At 45.9% G+C, this 20,895-nt stretch overlaps 1 protein-coding gene across 1 annotated transcript; it reads right to left on the bottom strand.

Annotated features, from left to right (window-relative positions):
* Nucleotides 1-357: 357 nt before the first annotated feature.
* Nucleotides 358-13,906, bottom strand: Ddx18 (DEAD-box helicase 18). Its single transcript, NM_001006996.1, is given in 13 exon segments — nt 358-593; nt 1,831-2,008; nt 2,311-2,367; nt 3,836-3,949; nt 4,787-4,939; nt 5,524-5,685; nt 6,189-6,328; nt 7,479-7,793; nt 7,882-7,982; nt 8,224-8,359; nt 10,643-10,795; nt 11,988-12,275; nt 13,789-13,906. Coding segments are annotated over 13 exon segments (2,025 nt in total). The 5' UTR covers nt 13,874-13,906; the 3' UTR covers nt 358-450.
* Between the last annotated feature and the right edge of the window lie 6,989 nt (nt 13,907-20,895).

A 20,895-nucleotide genomic window follows, 5' to 3' on the forward strand; every position in this document is an offset into this window, starting at 1 on the left:
ACGCGTGATTCTGGTGGGTTCTAGGATGATCCGATGGGATCGTAGTCGGCTTCAGTCACCCAAGGATTCATTTGTCTTCACCTCTCATCTTGCTGTAGCGATGCTGGGTTTGTTCAGGCCCTACTGTGCCTTTCTTTTAAGTAGTTTCTGGGGATTTGAACTCAAATTCTTCATCTCCACAGCCCAATTACATGTTCTTGAAAACAACCAACCAATCAACCAACATAAGCCCGTTTTAAAAGTCAGGAATATACCAAGAGGGAAAGTTATAAAAAACATTAAAACAATGATAAAATTTGTTTTATGGAAGTATTTAAAAATAAAATATTATCATAGTAAAGACAAAAAGATTCTAAATGTGATAAACGTTCCTTTTTAAAGAGTACTGGGGAGCGGGGGTGGAGGAGGAGGAAGTTGGGCAAAGTCAGTCCAGGCAGAAGGCAGATCGCCTCAGTGAGAGAACTGCCTGCGGTCTGCTGGCTTCTTACTGATGTGTTTAAAGATCTTGGACTTCTCCACTTTCTTTGTTTTCTGGTAGCCGAATCCCCCGCCACCACCTCTCTTTTTAAGCTTGCCGTCGTGGCTGCTCACATCTACAGGAGAATGTTAAGGAAGCCAAGCAACAAAGGGTACAAGCTGTGTCAGAGAAAAGCTCAATATGCCCAGCACTGCCCCTGTGCCGCACTCCCCTTGACCAACGGAGATGGTATGTGTGTGTCCGCGCGCGCGTGTGTGTGTGTGTGTGTGTGTGTGTGTGTGTGTGTGTGTGTGTGTGCGCGCGTGTGTGTGTATGAGCTGTGCAATGAACCTGCACAAGACTAGGAGCAACAATAAGCTTGAACACCAAAATGAACAGCAATGACGCTCAAGTCAACTGTGGTGGCCGCATGAGGCAGCACACTATAATCACAACAGCGTAGAATAACCGAGTCTGAGGTCAACTGAGCACTTGTCGCTGCACACGCCTTTCAAGTCTGCTGAGACCAGAGAGGCCCAAGAGCTATCTGCGATTCTTTCTCATACAATCCAACTCTTATTACAGCAGACGCTCGCTCACAAGGTCTAGCGTGAAGAAGCTCGTCAATCTGGTCTTGGAATCCCCTCAGGAGTTACTACAGTAGCATTGAAAAGCAGTCTTCCTATCTGATTCTTTCTTCTGAAAATACGGTTGCTACTCAAGCACATCTGTGCACACACACCAAACTGCAATGGAAGCAACTGGGAGGTCCTAGACCAGGGCTCAGTTTTGATTTCTGTGGCCATTTCTGCACAGGTAACCCTCTGGTGGCTACACGAGGCTAGAAAACTCTGTCTGAGAGCTCTCACCTCTCTTCAGCACTACTTCCCATCGCTCTGTGCCTCTACCTTGAAGATACAACTACCTGCCTCTCGCTAAGTTCTATTTCTGTCTTTTTAATATTCTTCTGTGTGTATACATGAGGGCATGTGTGCCACAGCACACGATGGAGGTCAGAGCGCAACTACTAGGGATGTTTGGTTCTCTCCTTCCACCCTGAGTCCTACAGGTCAAACTTGGGTGCCAGGCATGTTGTACAAACACTTTTGCCCACTGAGCTATCCTGCCAGCCAATCTTAGTTCTTCAGTGACTTAAATCCTGAGCTGCCTTATTCTGGTAATTCCCGCCCCAGTGACAAGTTCACGCTGACTCCTTCCTAGTCCCATGTTCTAGCTACTGCAGGCAGACACACAATGGCCAGGATGGACACCAGAGCCTTTTGGCTGGGCAGCTGAGGGACACACCGACTTGCTGTTAAGCCCCAACAGTTCTGCTAAGCCCCTTAATTGCAGCACAACGTCACAAAGGATACTCAGATCAACAAAAGGAGGGACCTTAAAACCAAAAGACAGAGCAACTTGAGGCAAATTTAAGTTGTTGACATTGAAGATCTGCTTGAGAGAGTGGGAGTCATATGCCCGTATGTAGGACTTGTACGCTTCCTGGGCAGACTTGTGCAGAAAGTAGTTCTTTTCGATCAGTTTTTCCAGCTGAAATAGAAAGAAAAAGGCAGATGTCAACTGTGACAATAGTTATCCAAAAAGCACCTGTCCTTGACTGCAGTTGACTCTGGCCTCTCGTCTCAGGCAGCACAGATGCAAGACTGAGGTTCCGTCAGGCCACCGAGAGCACGAGCATATAGGAAGAATGCCCAAGGACCTCACGGTCCAAGCCAGCATCACCCACGAGTGACAGAGGGTGAGCTCAGGGAGTGACTGCAAAACCTCACGGAGCAGTACTGGGGCAGGTGATCTCTCCCCAGAAAGATAATTAGCACGAACAAAAAGCTTACCTGAGACTGAATATCAGAAACCTTAGACCAGGAGAAGTCAAACTGATTCAACGGAACCTAGAGAAACAACAGTTGAAGTATCAGTGAGAGGGGCACTCGGGATCAGAAGGATGAAGACTGAAGTGTCCCATCAGCTGCGACAGCAAGGGACAGTGCTGGTACTGAGGACAGAAGTGCCTGGGCTGTGGAACTCCAGGATAGGGACATCAATTTGCTGGTTGCTACCCCCAGTCACTAGAGCATCCCATCTCTGCAGAGTTCATGAGAATCCTGCATGGCGGCCCCCATTTCTTTCCTCCTCAAAAGCTGAGGTGAGGAAATGAGCAGAGGCAAGCAACTGCTAACACCTCCCTCACCCCCTCAACCCTGACATTGAGGGCAGTAAATGTTTTTCCTATTTTCTAGCAGGGCTAGTCTTGAACCTGCTGTGATCCCCCTGCCTCTGCTTCTTGACTGCTGGGATCATAGGTGTGTGCTACCATGCCTGGGATGACCACCTCTTTTCCTCTATACCGGGAGAGGGGCTTCTATACCACTCTGTGTCTGGTGCTAGGGGCACTGGGCCCATGCCAAGATGACTCCAGCTCTCTCAAGAATTTATCAAATATTACCTTTACATAGCTGGGCAAACAGACAGAAGCTGTACTGGGTCTTGCTACAGACTGGGGAGGATAATGCTATACCAGGACTGGCTGCTGCCCTCCCCTAGGAAGGCATGTGTGCTTGGCCTGGAGAACAGACGGGGAAGTGACGGAGCAACCTGTCACGGTGCATTTGTGTGCTGGGAGCACACCTTGCTGAACAGTGTCCTGTGGAGATCTAGGCAAAGAGCAGCAAAGCAAAGTGTGCAGGGGCCTCAGGGCAACTCAGGAATCAGTGTCACATTGTAGGAAGGAGGAAATCTGTGTGGCAGGACTATGCCAGGAGAGTGTCATGGTGCCAGTGTCATGGACAAGCAGGTCTGCCATATTCCTGCCAGGCCTAGCGACAAGGAGGCCATATGCAGCCTGGATGCATACTTTTCTGGTAGGATGGGCTAAGGGCAAACCCAGGTAGGCTAGGGATTAGATGGCTATGGCCAGCCCTGAAGGGAGCTGCAGGAGGCTGAGTTGAGAGCCGAAGCAGATTATGTGAGGGCTTCACAGGGAGACAGGGACCAGGAAGTGCTGGAAAGAGTCAGGAGGGGGTGGGGGGCACAGGGAGAGCACAGATCTGCTGCTTCTCTGTGACAAAGAGATCGGAAAGATGCTGTGTCCAGACTGCAAGTGTGCTGGGAGAGCAGAGCAGGGCTGAAGAGGGCTGCAGAGAACCAGAAAGGGAGCCTGCACTGTGGAAATGCTGCGGGGACAAAGCCACGGGCCTGTTCCTTCTATCCTTACTACCTACCTCTCCCAGTGACTTAGCACTGTTTGACATCAACTTAACCCCTACCTACCCTGCATCTATAGAGATGGTACGGGAGACGAATCCTCATATCAAGAGGAGTTTCCTCCCAACTTAAGATGTCCCTAACAAAGGCCTTTACCTTGGATTGTTTCAAGTACCGAAGGAAACCCAGCTCTTCAGGGCGCAGGATGAGCAGGGCGTGCCCTCTTCCATTCAGGCCTCGGGCTGTTCTGCCCACCCGATGAATGTACTCCTGTGGCGAGGCAGGAAAAGCTGGCTTACATTGCGGTGTCTGACTGTGCTCTGCTGTAAGGAGCATGCTGGCACACCTAACTAGACCGTGGACAGGGCAGGGCCAACCTCACCTTCACATCCTCCTCACTCTGGGGCAGCATTCCCTCTGAGGGTACCACCCCTTAAAAGAGCCAACCACCAAAGCAAGAGGAGCTCCACCCACCAGCCATACCAACACTGTGTGAGAGAGGCTGCAGGCACATCAACAACGACCTAATGACTGCTATAGTTCACCTTCAAAACTGTTCTTTAAGGAAATTAATTTAAATGCTAGCCACTACTTTATTCTAACTCACTGTTCATTCAAAGTACTTTTGTGTAGGTGTCTGCATGCCTGTGTGAGGTCCGAGGTGGAGCCAAGTGCCTTCTCTGCGGTTCTCTATGCTTCTCTCTGTCCAGGCAGGCTCTCACTGAACCTGATGCTTGCTGTTTTGGTTCGCTGGCTGGCCAAGCCCTCAGAGCCTGTCTGTCCCCATCCTCCTCCCTCCCCTGCTGCTGCCGGGGTTACAGGAGCACATGCATGCCTGGCCTTTACATGGTTATTTATCCTACTGCAGCCTCGACCGACCTTATTTACTTCCGTGATCATTACTTCCTCCAGACGCCAGTTGGACACATTAGTCTAAGGATCAATCTAGCATTCTTAAAGCTCTTTGCACACGCCTTTGATTCCTACAGGGTCCCTGACACTCCACACCAGGGACACCCTGCCGCGCTGACAGTGGCTGCTCTGTGCAGGTAAGCCTCATGGATGTGGAAGGACATGCTTCTTTGGGCAAATGCACTCCTCAGTTACCTTGGGGTCATCGGGAGGATCGTACTGAACAATCCAGTCCACTTCAGGGATGTCCAGCCCTCTGGCCGCCACATCAGTGCACAGCAGTATTCCCGAATCTGCGTTGCAGAATTGGAAGAACGTGGTTGTTCGCTTATTTTGCTTTTGCTTTCCCTAGATTCAAAATCAAGAAGAGCACAAAAACCCATTCAGGTTGTATGTGAGAGCTGAATGTACAGCCCATCAACTGTGGAGCTGCTACCACACGTTAGAGCAACCTTACTCCAGTCCAGGCTCCATCTCCCTAACCAGACCCCAAGCCTTGGAGAGGGAGGGTGTCCTTTATCAGTCTGCATTTACCTATGTGTTATAACATTTCTGTGTGAAGTGCTCTGATCACATTGACCCCATCCTCCTCTCCTGCCCCCTCCCAGCCCTGCTCACTCCCTTCCTGTCCCTCTTTTCTTTCATGTCCATGTGTGATTCAAGAAGCAGGCAGAAGCATGAGTGAAGGGGATTGCAGGCACATGGGCACCTTACCAGAGGCTACCACTGAGGAAACATATCTAATAACCATTAGCCTCTTATAGATAGATCCTCAGGGAGAGGCAGAGCCTTGAGCTGTTTTCAGATCCATGCAGACCCGCTCGCTCTCTGGGAGAGGAGCCACTCAGATCTATGTTCAGAGGGAGTGATTCCTCTCATCCCACGTGCACAGGCTCACCCCGGCTCTCAGCAGGCTCACTGCCACCACTTACATGGATGGCTAAGACAGGCAGGTCAATGTAGTTCAGCAGCTCATAGTGGTATTTCACAGACATACAGGAGGAAAAGAAGACCATCACTTTCTTCTTCCGGTTCTTCTTAAGGAATGTGAAAAGCAGAAGGAACCTCTTCTCAGAGGGACAGACAACATACCCCTGAAATGGAGCGAGTGAACAGGTCACCCACAGAAGGATGTGCGCAAACACAACAGTATACTGCAAGGCCTCCTGCCACGCTTAAGGACTGTACCAACCCACCAACCCCAACGATGGGGGACAGTTCACTCACTGAAAGACTTTGCCTTGGGGCTAGAAAGAGCTCAGCAAGTAAAGGGCTGAGGACAGGCATCTACGGGAATGCTGGGTAAGCGTGGCAGTCAGCATGTAATCCCAATGCCCAGGAAATGGGTCAGTGGGGCAAACTGACTGGCTAGATCAGCTGAGTCTACAAGCACTCAGATGCGACTCTTCTCAATATTCAAATGGTGAGCCATCAGGAAGACATCTGACATTAGTCTCTGGCAGATGCCAAACCCAAGCCTGCTAATCTGACTCAGGTCCCTCAATCATGTGCTCTGTGGATCATTTTGAAGAAGCACAAGGAAACACCAAGTTTCTGGCTTTACTTACTTTACTTCTAGGCTAGTCATAAACAGTACCTGCTCAAGGCCATCCACTGTGGCAACCTCTTTGTCGTCGTCAACACCCACGTACAATGGCTCTTTTTTCAGGGAAATTCTTGCCAAGTCTTCAACTTTTCGAGTTTGTGTGGCAGAGAAGAGCATGGTTTGCCTACGTGCTAAAAAGACACAGAAATAGCCAAACCTTCTGAGGACTCTCAGAGCTGCTTCACAATTACACTTTAGGGAGAGATTTCAGAAGAGGGGCCATGCTGATGGTATACACACCCAGACAACATCAAGAGTAAGGCTATAATGTGAATTTCAGGTCTGTAAACATGCCAACTTAGAGGAAATGGACAGATCCTAAGCAAATAAACCCACGTGATGGGTAGGTCAGGTTTCCCGGCCATCAGCAATACCTTCTTCAAGTTAGTCAAAGGAAAAGGAGCTACAGAACCCTACGACTTGTAGTGAACGTTCACAGTAAAGTTTAGCAGTCCCAAGCTGAAAACACACATACACCTGTCAACAGCTGACTGAATTAAACAAACTAGTGCGCTCGCAAAGGTGACATGCCCATCGCTTTGCTTGTGGTTATGATTTTCAAGCCGTACACAAGAGTATCGAAAATGAGATTACTTATTTTTAAATTAAGTGCTTGCTTGTCTGTATACTAAATAAGGTACCTTCAGAAGCCAAGAGGGGCAGATTCCCCTGGAGCTAGAGTTCCAGGTGATGACCATGTGGTGTGGTGATGGGACCCAAGCCTGGGTCCTCTGCAAGAGCAGTATGTGCTCTTAATTGCTGGGCCATCTCTCTGGGCGCTAATTTATTTTTTGAGGCAGAGCCTCACGTAGCTCTGGGGTCAAACTCTCTGGAGTCAAGGTCTCAGGGATGACCTTCAACTCCTGCTTCCACACTTGGTTTCTTATGTCAATTATATTTCAGCACAACATTGTACAACGTACAGATCACAGCCTTATCGTAGATATGTACAATTTGTCATGTTGAAAGACTACATCCACGAATAGAACATAGAAGGTGAGACTGCCTTCATAGAGATAAAAACAGGGACCACAGAGACTCAGCCAGAGCTCAACTCTTACAAGGCATCTTCTCATCCAGACTGTTGAACCTGCATTTTACTTCCTGTGCTATGGAAATGTGCTGTATGAAGCTAGCAGAACGACTTCTGAAGCTGACAGGCCCAGCCTCCTCATATGGCCACAGTAAAAATCTGGTATTGAAATACTGTTTTTCCTACCAGATCACCAATCATGGACCTCTTACTACCCTGTGAGCCCCATGCAGATGCCACCCACTTACCTGGCAAAAGTTTAATGATCTGCTTTAATTCTTCTTCAAACCCAACATCCAAGATACGGTCGGCCTCATCGATAACCAGACACTGCAGGTTCTTGTACATAAACCCTGGTGTGTTCTGCATGTGGTCTAGGAGCCGGCCTGGGGTGGCCACGACGATGTTGATCCCATTGAGAAGCTTCTGTACCTCAGCAGACCTGTTACTGCCACCCATGATCAGCCCGTACGTGTGAACGTGGTGTGTCATCAGTTCCTTAAGCACACCAAAGGTCTGCATGGCCAGTTCTCTGGTAGGAGAGAGAATCAGGACTCCTGTTCCTAAAAGGCAAAAGGTGACAGGGCCATCTCACAAGTCCTTAAGAGACACAAATCCTTGTGACATAACAGCAGAGAGACAGAGCCTTACCATTCCTGGGCATGAACTTCAATTTGACAATGAGCTCGATCACAGGGATGAGGAAAGCAAGGGTCTTGCCGCTGCCGGTTTTCGCAGCCGCCAGAAGATCCCTTAGTATTGCAGAAGACAAAGGACATTCATTTGACTCATACGGATGTGTGCTAACCCACACTATGTGCTATAAGCACGCTCTAGGCACTAATATAGAGCACAAGGTGCCCAGCACCTAACCCACAGAGACTGATCCACCAGTAGGTAACTTGAGTTTTTAATATAGCCAAACAGGAATCTACACAGAGAACAGAGTCAGAGGAATGCACACGAATGTCTCTATATCAATATCAGCCGTACCTGCCTTCCAGAAGTGGCCTGATACTTTTATGCTGGATCTCTGTCATGTGCTTGAAGCCCATTTCTTCTATGGCCTTCAGGGTGTTCTCATTGACGAGATTAGACAAGGAAGCAAACGAAGTGTCCTCGAAAGCACCTAATAGGAGATTGCTCACTGTCAGCAAGCCGTGTGGTCAGAGAGTGATGGCACTGCTGCCATATCCAACTGCTCCCTACAAGAGCTTCTTACAGCCAGAAGACACTAATAATGCCCAATCACGGGTAAGATAAAAAAAGATGAGAAAAATCCATGGAAAAAGAAATGTGTAACAGTATAAAATGTGTAAACACTGGGGCTGGAGAGATGGCTCAGTGGTTAAGAGCACTCGCTGCTGTTGCAGAGGACCTGGGTACCGTTCCCAGCACCCACACGGTGGCTCTTAACCACTCGCAATCCTAGTTCCAGGAGTAAAATAACTACTCATCTCCATGGGCACCAGGCATGCATGGTGTACATGCATACACGCTGGCAAAGTACCATACACATAAGAAAAAGTATGGACATCAAACATATCAAAAACTGAGCCCTCCACTCTGCCATGCTCTGGCCACAGCTGTGGTTTCTCAGCTTGGCAGCCATGATGGTCCTGACTTGTGACAGATGTTGTGGGAAAACACCCACGACCTGATTAATGTTTTCAGTGCGGCACTGATAAACTACTAGACACATAACGCTTTTATAAATCAGGCTTTGTTAGAAGACTTTTCCCAACCAGAGGTCAAGTAAAAACTCTGATCATTTTTTAAAAGAGACTTTACTTTTAACCACATGTCTGTTTGTGTGCAGACATGTGCACATGAGTGCCGACTCCTGTGATATCCCAGAGCTAGAACTACCTGTGCACAGATCACCGTGAGCCACTAGCATGGATGTTTGTCTCTGGTTCTCTGCTTTGAGCTGCTGAGCTTATTTCCAGCCCCGGGGAGCATGTTTAGGACAGGTTCCTGTGAAGGCTGCTGGAGGATATTTGATCACACTGTGAACCCCAATACTGTATTGTTTACTGGACAAACCGGTTCTCATCGTGGTGTGGCTCAGTCTGGCTGGGATACAGACATGCCCTTAGCACACACCTTTAACCCCAAACAACGAAGGTGAAGTTAGTGTGTAGAAGGAAGCACCCACGTCAAATGAGACAAAGATTTGACAGAATAAGATATTCCCAACTCTCACAAGAACAGAAATTAAAGCTACTTAAGAGAAAGCCTGGGGGGGGAGGGGCGGAAACATGGGGGAGAGGAAGGGAGGGAGGAGAAAGTTTTACTAGGACGGAGTATAGAGACAGGTTGCAGAGAGAGAACAAGCAGACATAGGTGAAGACCGAATGAACCAGAGAACGAGAATGAGCCAGAAGATTAGAACATATGAGGCCAAGCAGAGCAATTCAGTCAGAAGCTGAAGCCAGTTTGAATCAGTCAACAAGGAAAGGAGTTCAGAAAGACCTAGAAAGAGTGAGCTTAAGTCTCAGAGGCTGAAAACATTCTAGGTCTAGGTAAGAAGCTTCCAGGCCCAGGCCCAGGTTAGGTTAGGTAGAAGCAGCGAGCCTTCGAGACTTACATCGGGAATAAAAGACACTTTTACAGAAGGTAGCATGCGTCCATGCATTCTTGACTTCTGTTCTGAACTTCAGTGAGTTTACTGGGATATACAGCCCCATTGTAAAAAGGAACATCTAAATTGACACTGGGCTGGAGAATTCTTTTTGTGCGGTGTGTGTGTGTGTGTGTGTGTGTGTGTGTGTGTGTGTGTGTGTGTGGACTAAATTCAGGACCTTGTGCATGCTGGGCAAGGGGCTATGCTATGTGTCTCAAGATGCTGTGTGGCAGGCACCTCCACACTCTAGATGTCAGTAGACTGCCCATAGTCAGGCTTGCAGTGTACGACTTTAGGTGCTAACATGGATATTTCTGAGACAAGCTTGCTGCTTGACTTGGGGTGCAAAACTGTCCTGCTGATGAGTCACTTCTGTAACTTCTCTAATTTTCTTCTGTAGACTGCCCTCAGCACAGTACTACCAGGTGACTTTAGCAATCTCAATTAAGCATTACAATACTAAGCAAGCAAGCAAGCAAGCAAGATCTCCTAAAAACAGCTCAAACAACTCCTATGCAATTCTGGTTAGAACGATAAATTCTAGCCGAAACCCTTGAATCCCAGAAGCTGTGAGAATATGAAACTATTTAAATATTAGGAACACAGAGAAAGAAAGAAAAGGGATGGAGAAAAGTGCCCAGGTACCACAAAGCAGAAGAGGGAAAACAGCACAAAGATACAAAACTCATGTGGGCTGATAATTAAAGGTCACAATGGAACCTTCCGTCATGCAGAGAAATGTGACACATCTAAGACAAGACACCTGGAAAAGTCCCTGACCATCACCTGTCACTCCCAACGGCAGACTGGGCACCTCACTGTCATCTGCCTCCTTCACACCATCTTCTGGTTCCTCACCAGCCCCTTCTGGTTCCTCACCAGCCCCTTCTGGTTCCTCACGAGCCTCCGTGCCTTCTTCAGTTTTTGCTTTTTTGGGATCTTGGTTTAAAAAACAAACAAATAAAAACTCTTTTATTATTAAAATAACCAATGGGAACGGAACATTGGTTATGTAAAGAAATACATTTTTCAAAGCTTAATGTTATGCTAACATTTGATACTTGTTACAAACCTTTTTCAGGAAGAGACTTGGTTCAATATTTAAAATGTTGGGGTATAAATGATTTGCAAACAAAACAATGTTTTAAAGTTTCTTAAGCATTACACTATTCCAGATTTAAAAAAGAATCATTGACCCCCCCCCAACCTCCCCAACAAAAATTATCTGTGTAGCCCTGGCTGCCTGGAGCTCAACTTATGAGCTAGGCTGGCCTTGAACCCACACAAGCACCAATATTTTCTCCTCTTGCCATTACACCTCTGTAAGTAGCTTCTGCTTTGAAGATGAAACACTAAAAGCTTGGGCTTTTCCTGTTCCCACAGATGTTAAGGCTAGAGCAAGGGCGATGGTTTCTTAGCCGGTGATCCAAACTGGGCTGCTGGGAAGAAGCACAGAAGTATGCTCCTGCAGCACTCAAACCACCTCACCCTGCCCCATTTGCTTGTTCACACCTCAACAGGAGGCTCATCTGTGTGCACCAGAATTTGCTGCCATCTTCCTCCTCCTGCTCTTCAGCACTACCCTGTATCGTCCACTCACATGAAAGACCAATGTCTTATTTACTCACAACTTTCCTATGCGTTATCTTAGACTTTGCAAATCAGCGCTTCTGGGGGAGAGGGCTTATAAACAATATACGAGCAGGAGACAAGTAAATCAAAAGGTCACAGAATGACTAAGGCGAATGCCTTCACACACAAAAGCCCAGGGAGATGCCTCCCATTCCAGCCTGGATTCAGGCTGTGTTCATTAAAGTTCTAAAGCCATGGAAATATGCACACTCAAAAGATGATGCGATGGTCCATCCAGTTTATCTACACAGCCCAACGATCTGCTCCCCACAACCCTTAGTGGAGTACTATAAATGTAAAGAACTTTCCCCAAGGGTAGCCAACCTGGGGAAAACTCCAAACCTGCCTCCCTTGCCCACCAATAATAAACCGTGTTGTTTAGCTCCCAGGCTAGTCTCACGCTGGTGAGCACAGGGGACGCTTCACACACACAATAGAGGGACGTGACCAAGAGTTGAAAATCTATCTGAATGGCAAATACGAAAAGCAAAAAACCCACCAGGCTCAGTGTCATTTCCAATTTTCCTCTTCTTCTTCTTTTTCTTCTTTAGTTCTGGATCTGTAGATGGCATTGCTGCTGCTTCTCCATTGGTTAAAATGGTAAGTTTTTGGGGTGACTTTTTAACTTTGGCATTTTCCACAGTCTCCTCGGGCACGCCTCTACTTTGTGCTTCTGCTGAGCCTGCAGTCACAGAATGCTTCAGGGCCTTTTTAGCTTTTCCACCTTTTCCTAGTTCTTCAGGCACATCTCCATTTTCAGGCTGTGACAGGCTCCTGTCTGATGCTTCTGTTTAAAGACAGAACTTACACTGTGACAAGAGAAAGCTTAAACGCTGACATTCGCAGGAAAAAAAAATCCCGGGCTTTCTGGACCTCCCAATTGTTTAAAGTTGTTTTAACTTCAAAAGACCTTAGTTGGCATACAGAAGTCTATGAAAAATGTCGGCAAGGTCACATAATTAAATCAAATGATTAGTAAGCAGCAATGAGAAGAAATATATTTTTAACGTAAGTATCTGGACTGCTGGTGTTGCTGGCACACACCTTTAATCCCAGCACTTGGGAGACAGAGACAGGTGGATCTCTGAGTTTGAGACCAGCCTGGTATAACTGAGCTAGTACTGGGATAGCCAGTGCTAAGCATTTGATAAACATAACTGAATGTTTCACATTCCTACAGTTATTACTTATATAATTTCACATCACTCAAACCCAACTTTCCTAGACTTTGGTGAACTGAAAATTCAGTTAACGAAAACCACTCATTTGCCCTATTAAAGCCCCAAACTATCCTTACGAGGCAACACCATCTTTAGTTTACAATATTACCTACACCAAGAAGTAGCTACTAAGCGGCGTTAATTATTCTACAGGTACTAAATGAAGAAACTTCAATACTTATGCCTAAAACCCACCACGGCCTCTGCGCTTTCAATTACTATCTGTTGAAAATCATGTGGGTTGAGTCAATTTCCCTCAGCACTTCCCACGGAGGACTTAATTCAGTGATTCTCAATCTACTGGTCACTCGACCCCCCACTACAGGAGTCTCATATCAGATATTTACATTACGATTCATAACAGTAGCAAAATTACAGCTATAAAGTAGCAACGAGATAATTTTGTGGTGGGTGGGGGTCACCACAATATGAGGAACTTTAATAATGGGCTACATCATTAGAAAGGTTGAGAACCTTGTATCTTACAGGGAGGTAACCTAAACAAGCTACAAAAACTGCAACAAGAGAGTGACAAGTGTCAACTTTTCACTTAAGCCCTTGTGCCAAAACCAAGATGTTAAGGAATTTACAAACTAAGTTGTGTGCCACAAGAACCCTGGGAGAGTTCTGCGTTTAACATGCGAGGAGGATCCCTGCAGGAATGAAGAGAACAAGCTAAGAAAGACAGCAGTATCATCACTGGGAAAGCTCCGAGAAAAAGAATTCATAAAAGTTTGGGCAGAGGATGAGATCCAAGAACTAAGTAAAAGTCGGGAACCGCAAAGGGTAGTACCTAGATACAAAGTTCTCCATGGGGACTAAAGATGATGGGGGAGTCTAGGGTAATAGTTAGGTTTTGAATGTCCTGCCAACATAATGCTGGGAAGTAAGTTCGAGGCCTCTCACTTCCACCCCGTGCCGAGAAACCCACACCCGCAAAGAGCAGGGTGCACTGGGGCTGGGACCCAGGAGGCCTGCTCGTGCGGCGCATGCCGGGCTCCCGCCGGAAGCTGCCCGGCGCACCGCCGAGTTTCTGGGTTCCCGAAGTCGTTCGACACTGCGGGGTTCAGCACAGCTCACCTTGCAGCTTCAGGTTCCGTTGCCGCAGCTTGGCGTTCCGCTTTTCGATCTTCTTGCGCAGGAGTTTCATCTGTAACTGCGACATGTTGCCGGGTTGCCCAGCCGTCTGCACCGAGCGACAGATGCACGTGCGCAGTTCCGAGTCGGAAGTGTTGTATCGCTGGACTCGGCGGACCCGCGGGGCGGAAATGCTTTGGGCGGAAACGGTTTCTGGCGAGAGCTGGGTTTCCTTTGGAGACCGAATTTCCTGCAGCGCCCTCTGGGGACTGGAGGACGCGTTGTGAACCTGTTTGCCTTGCTAATGGCCCGCTAGTTTTACAAACCAAGACTGAACAATAAAAAATCCGATTGATTGGAAGACAGAATTCCTTGTGGCTCAGAAAAATCTGTTCTCCTTCACTGTTAGAGTGGTGTCAGTTTCCGGTCAGAAGAGGTTTAAGTCTTAAAGTCTTCTTGGTAGACGGGCGTGGTGGTGCTCGCCTTTAATCTCTGCACAAGGAAGGCAGGGCAAGTGGATCTTTGTGAGTTGAGACCAGCCTCATCCACAGAGCAGCACTCCACACCCACCCAGCGCGCCCCAAACGAAACAAAAAGACTAAGGAAACAAGAACAACAACAAAAATATAACAACTTGGGCCCTGTATCACACAAATGTCTTTCCTCACAGCATAGTTTTTCCTCAATTTTCCAGGGCTGCGTTCTCTCTCTCTCTTTCCTTGTCTCCCTCTCTCTCCCTGTCTCCCTGTCTCCCTGTCTCCCTGTCTCCCTGTCTCCCTCTCCCTCCCCCCTCTTTCTTTTCATTTCTTTTCTTTTTCTTTTGTGCTGGTGTGCGGTAGATGTATGATGAATGCCATAGGTAAAACAGAATTTTTACATGACTTCCATGAAGACAGAATCATAGTAACAGAACACATACTGACAGGGAAGTTCATGAACCACCTAACAAGGTTCCTGGTTTCAGGGTGGACATTTGGGTGAAGTCTTCATTCATCATACATTATGCTTAGATGTACGTGTGTGTGTGTGTGTGTGTGTGTGTGTGTGTGTGAGAGAGAGAGAGAGAGAGAGAGAGAGAGAGAGAGAGAGAGAGAGTGAGTGTGTCCGGGGATGGGCCTGCAGATGGAATCTTTAATTCAGCATTTCAGTGCTGAGTATTGAACCCAGGGCCTTTTTTATGTAGGTGGTCACCATACCGATGGAGCTACACTTTACTCCTAAGTGTCTAGAAGTATTATAATTGGGGCACAGGAGATGGCTCAGTCTGTGAAGAGATTGCCTTGCAAAAACAAAGACCCGAATTCCATCTACCTCTCATAGAAAGAAAGCCAGTTGTAGTGGTGCTCAGATGCCAGCTTCCTTCTAGGACCAGGCCCAGGAGAAACCATGTCTCAAGATAGTGCCTGATATCTGTGATGGCTATTCTTGTTGCCAACTTGACTGCATCTGGAATGAACTGCAACCCAGAAAAGGAGGACTTTTCTTGGTTTAAAATGGTCAAATACACTTCTAGTTCAGACCTTTGAAGGAAGAAGACATAAGCCTTTGATCTGGATCTGAAGGCTGGAAGGTCCACATTTAATCTGGGCCATACCTTCTGATGGAAGGTATAAGAACATGGACCAATGCTCTTTGCCTGTTTGCCCTGGCCTTGCTAGCCCATTCCTTCCTTCACCGGCATTAGAGTTTACTTCTTTGGGATTCCAGCATGTATTGAAGAGTAGCTGAGACCAGCTTGTGGCCTGAGTAACTACTGGATTCTTGGACATTTTATTCACAGCCACCACTGTTGGATCAGCTGGACTGCAGCCTGTAAGTCATTCTAGTAAATCATAACCTATCAATTGATCAATCAATCAGTCAATCAACCTACCTATCTAATCTAATCTAATCTATCTATCTATCTATCTTTCTATCTTTCTATCTATCTATCTATCTATCTATCTATCTATCTATCTATCTATCTATCTGTCTATTTATCTGTCTATCTATCTATCTACCTAGATCATTCTATTAAGTCCTGTTACTTCAGAGAATCCTGACATCCAGGGATGTCCTTTGATGAAAACACACGCTTTACCCTTGCTATTCTTTGAATTTTCTCCTGGGATCCTTAAACCAAGAACAGTGTTTGTAAAGTACAATGTAGATTTCCAATACTCTAATCAGATAAGAAGGGCTTTGATTCATGGGATAAGTCAGTCTGTAATCAACACCTTAGAATTGTTAGAAGTAGTGGTCACACCTGATCTAATCTCTAAAATAGGGTTTTTTCTTTACTTTCTTTTATGGTTGGTTGTTGTTGAACTGAGGATTAAATCCAGGTCTTTGGGCATAATGGCAGGAACTTCATCCCCAGACCACATGAAGTGATAGTCTATAAACTTTTGCATACCATTTTCTACAAAATTCACCACTGTACAGCATATAGGAGTCTTAAAAGGGCTACATTACTGTAATATACTGTAAATTAGCAGGCTGTGCTGCTATTTCACAACCTGATTGTCTTTAGGCAATCAAATGGCACAGTTTGGTAGGGTCACAAAAGCTATAGGGCTAGATCAGATACATTTGATATGTTTTCTTTGTGTGTGTGTGTGTGTGTGTGTGTGTGTGTGTGTGTGTGTGTGTTTGTGTTTGTGCGAGTGCGTGCGCATGCCTGTAGAGAGCAGAAGTCAATGCCCTGTGTCTTACTAAATAGCAAGTTTGTTTTATTTTTTTGAAACAAGATTCTTTGACTGAGTGGAGAACTCACTGATTCACCTGGACTGGTCAGCACTCTCTAGGAATCTTGCTGTCTCTGTCCACGAGTTTCATGATTAAACATGACCACCACCTAGTCTGTCTTTCACTTGGTTGATGGATTTAGACTCAGGTCCTCATGTTTGCACAGCAGGAACTTTACCAAGTGAGCTGTCTCCTCAGCCTCTCACAAATCATATTTTAGTCACTGTCCATGAAAAATCTGAATAAAAATACTTAGGATTCAGTTACAAATCCAAACGTAAATTGTTGTTGTGTCTTTGAAATCTTGGTGTTTATTGCTGAGCTCACCCTTTACAGGGCTATCTGATTGCTTTAAAATTAATTATTGCATGGCCATGGTGGAACACACTTTTAATCCCAGAACTCAGGATGAAGATCTTTGTGAATTCAAGGGCAGTCTGGTCTATAGATCTAGATATAGGACAGTCAGAGCTACACAGAAAACCCCTGCCTTGATAAACAAAAACAAAATAGGAAATTAATTGTTCACCTCTGGGCTGTGCACTGTGAACACATTTTATATCAAGTATCTACGAAACAGACATTTAAGGACATTCATAATTAGTTATCGCATCTGTATTTGATTGTAGGTTTTAACCTATCATTAAAAATTCTCATAGTAGGTGCTGTGATATATATATATATATATATATATATATATATATATATATATATATATATATATATATATGAATGAACCAGGATATGTTTGATAGAAGCACTGTATGGTGAGGTGGAAGGGGTGCCTTTGCAAGCCTATGCTGAGGCATCCCTTTCTCCTGAGGTACCAGCTACACAAAGGATAAAGTATGGAATAGAGTTTATTTAGGACATGAGAAAGGGGTTGAGGAGGAAATAGAGACAGAGAAAGGCGGGGGGCGGCAAGAAGAGGAGGAGGGGGAGGAGGAGGAGGGGGGGAGGAGGAGGAAGAGGAGGAGGAGGAGGAGGAAGAGAGGGTAGAGCAAGACAGGCATGCTATAAAAGGGGTTGTTTGACAGATAACTGTGGGGCAAAGCCTAAACGGAATGCTAACAGTAGGCACTGCAGCTCTATAGTGCTGGCCTTTCTGATATGGTATGTGTTAGTCGAGGCCTCTACCAACAGAGTCCTGTCCCGTCCCTTAAAGTTCAGTTGAAGTTCATTCCTTTGGGAGCTGATTTAGACTCTCCAGAAGTCTTGAAAGGAGTAACTCAGGTCTGGCTGCCTTTCTTCCTCTCTTCTCTTCCTTAACACAGTTCCTTAGCATTGCAGTAAGGAGGAGGAGGAGAAGCTACAAAAAGCAGTGGCCTTTCTTGTTTTTCTATTGTGAGTTTCTTCCACTCTTGGCTGGAATAGCAGAGCTTTTGCCTCCTCCTCTCGTCCTTCCACTCTTCCACCCCTCTTGTCTTTGAGCTAAGATCTCTATGTGTAGCCCAGATTGGTCTTGAACTTGTGATCCTCCTCCCTGTGCCTTGTGAGTGCTGACTTAATAGGCATGAGCCACTGTATCTGCCTCTGTCCTGACTGAATAGCCTTATATTGCTGGCAGGAAGTTTGAGCCACTGTTTTTTTATACGGCCTTAGTCTTGCTTATCCAGGTCTGTAGACCTGGATAGATTGACTCTAGTGGTTTCTAACCATAAGGACCTGGGAAGTTACCACACGCATTGATAATCTTTCTCATGATTCATCTATATCTTTCTGTTGATTCTACCCTCTGTTGTATGACTTCCTTCCTTCCTTCCTTTCTTCCTTCCTTCACTTTAAATAAGGCACTAATGACATATCAAATAAACAATTCCATCCAAATTCAGCTTGATGAATCATGTGCTTATTGGGGTGACTTACAGGAATGTGGGTGAGAGGCAACTAATGGGGACACAGAAAGTTCAAAGGGAGCTGTGTCATCAAAAAGCCAGCCCCAACATGGTGACCAGTCACAAACCCCTGTCCCTGGAGTTCCCTGCATGATATGGGCAACTGGGCTAATTGGAGAATCTCTTCCTCCAGCAATTGTTACTGCTTATATAACCACTGGGGTGTTAGGGGGTGGTTGCCAGGAACATCCTGAGATTGTCCGGTTTTATTTATTTACTGGGCCTTGTAAGTTTCATGTCTCATTTAGTTCCCGACTCTTTATTTTGTGCTTTGAGAAGGTGAGTCACTATGTAGCTGTGTGAGTTCTGTAGCTCATTATGTAGACTGGGCTGGCCTTGAACCATCAGTTAGCTTTTTACATGGGTGTTGGGGAGTAAACTCAGGCCCTTCTGTTTGTCATACAATCACCCACCTACCCACTAAACCACACCCCTTCTCAGATCAGAATGAAGTCTTATGGAGGCCAACAAGTTAAGACATAAATTACCAGGCGGACAGGAACCGGATGTAGATCTCTCCTGAGAGACACACCCAGAATACAGCAAATACATAGGCGAATGCCAGCAGCAAACCACTGAACTGAGAACAGGATCCCCGTTGAAGGAATCAGAGAAAGGACTGAAGGAGCTTGAAGGGGCTTGAGACCCCATATGAACAACAATGCAAGCAACCAGAGCTTCCAGGGACTAAGCCACTACCCAAAGACTATACATGGACTGACCCTGGGCTCCAACCTCATAGGTAGCAATGGATAGCCTATAAGAGCACCAATGGAAGGGGAAGCCCTTGGTCCTGCCAAGGCTGAACCCCCAGTGAACGTGATTGTTGTGGGGAGGGTGGTAATGGGGGGAGGATGGGGAGGGGAACCCCATACAGAAGGGGAGGGGGAGGGGTTAGGAGGATGTTGGCCCAGAAACCGGGAAGGGGAATAACAATCAAAATGTAAATAAGAAATACTCAAGTTAATAAAGAAAAAAAAATCCAGAACAAGGTCATAAAACCCCCTCCCTAAGAACAGCCTGGGGATAACCGCAAGAGCGGGGAATATTTTCTCAGAATGGGACATCTGTGCTGGGCAGCCCTATTTTGTCATATGGTTAAATGGTTCATGACATATAGATGCATACCAATGACCACCTGCGACCCCCTAGCACCCACTAACAAAATTTTAGATTACATAATCCCTAGAGAGTTCCTCCAGTTCCTTAGAAGAAAGCCTTCGTGATTTTGTCTGGGGTCGCCATCTTAGAGAATAGTTGACCCCCACATACTGGATATTTCTGCAGAATAAATGCTCTTTGTCTTTGTGTAAAAAAAAAAGACATAAAGCACCTAGACTTGTTTTATTAGTTCACATCGCTGAAAACTTTACTCTTTACTTAGCCAGCTTCACATAGGCCTATAGTACAGAACAGAGTTCATGTTTTTCAACCCAAAGTAATGTCACTGCAGGTCTTTCTACTTGCTATCAAGATTAGTGGCTAAAGCTGACAAAACATGAGCAAATGAATCAGAACTTTAAATGTCTCTAGCTCAAAACTTACAGATGGGCTGGTTCACACACACAATCCTTAAAATCAAAGTCTCTATGGTAGAGGACTTTGCTACAACTAGCTTGTTTCAAAAAACCCATAAGAATTCTTCAAAGGGGATGCGTTTTCTTCCTTCCTTTAGGAGAGCGTTCCTGGGCTGGTGAGGTGGCTCAGCATGGAGAAAACTGCTGCACAAGCCTAGTAACCCAAGTTGGATCTCTGGCTTCATACACACAGGAAGAAAAGATCCAACTCTACAAAGCTGTTGTGATGGCTGTCCTTGGACACCAACTTGATTACACTTGGAATGAACTACAATCCACAAATGGAGGGTACCCCTGTGAGAGATTTTTTTCCCCGCTTGGTTTAAAGTGAGTAAATCCACTTCTAGTCCAGACCTTTGAGGTAGGAAGACACACACCTTTGATCTGAATCTTGAGGCAGAATGACACACCTTTGATCTGGAGCACACCATCTGTTGGAAGTATATATAAAAGGGGTTTTCAACTTACCTAATGCTTGGACCTTTTGATACGGTTCCTCATGTTGAAGTGACCCCCAACCATAACATTACTTTCATTGCTACTTCATAACTGTAATTTTGTGACTGTTATGAATTGTAATGCGAGTATCTGTGTTTCCCAGTGGTCTTAGGTGACCCCTGCAAAAGGGCCCTTTGACTCCTAAAAAGACATCGACCCAGAGGTTGAGAAACACTGTTATATAAGGACATGGAAGAAGGAAGCTTTTGCTCTTTATCTGCTTGCCCTCATTTTGTTAGCAAGTCCATCTTTTCCCCACTGGCATTGCAGACTACGTTTTTTCGGGGATTCTGTCATAAGCAGATTTTGGTACCAAAAGTGGATCTTGAACAACGTAAGTATAAGGATGAATCTTTTAAGTATCTGGAATGCATTTTCTTTTTTTTTACATTTATAAAATAATTTTATTCACA

This window comes from Rattus norvegicus, chromosome 13, assembly GCF_021556685.1.
Source record: "Rattus norvegicus strain SHRSP/BbbUtx chromosome 13, alternate assembly SHRSP_T2T, whole genome shotgun sequence".
Taxonomy (NCBI): domain Eukaryota; kingdom Metazoa; phylum Chordata; class Mammalia; order Rodentia; family Muridae; genus Rattus; species Rattus norvegicus.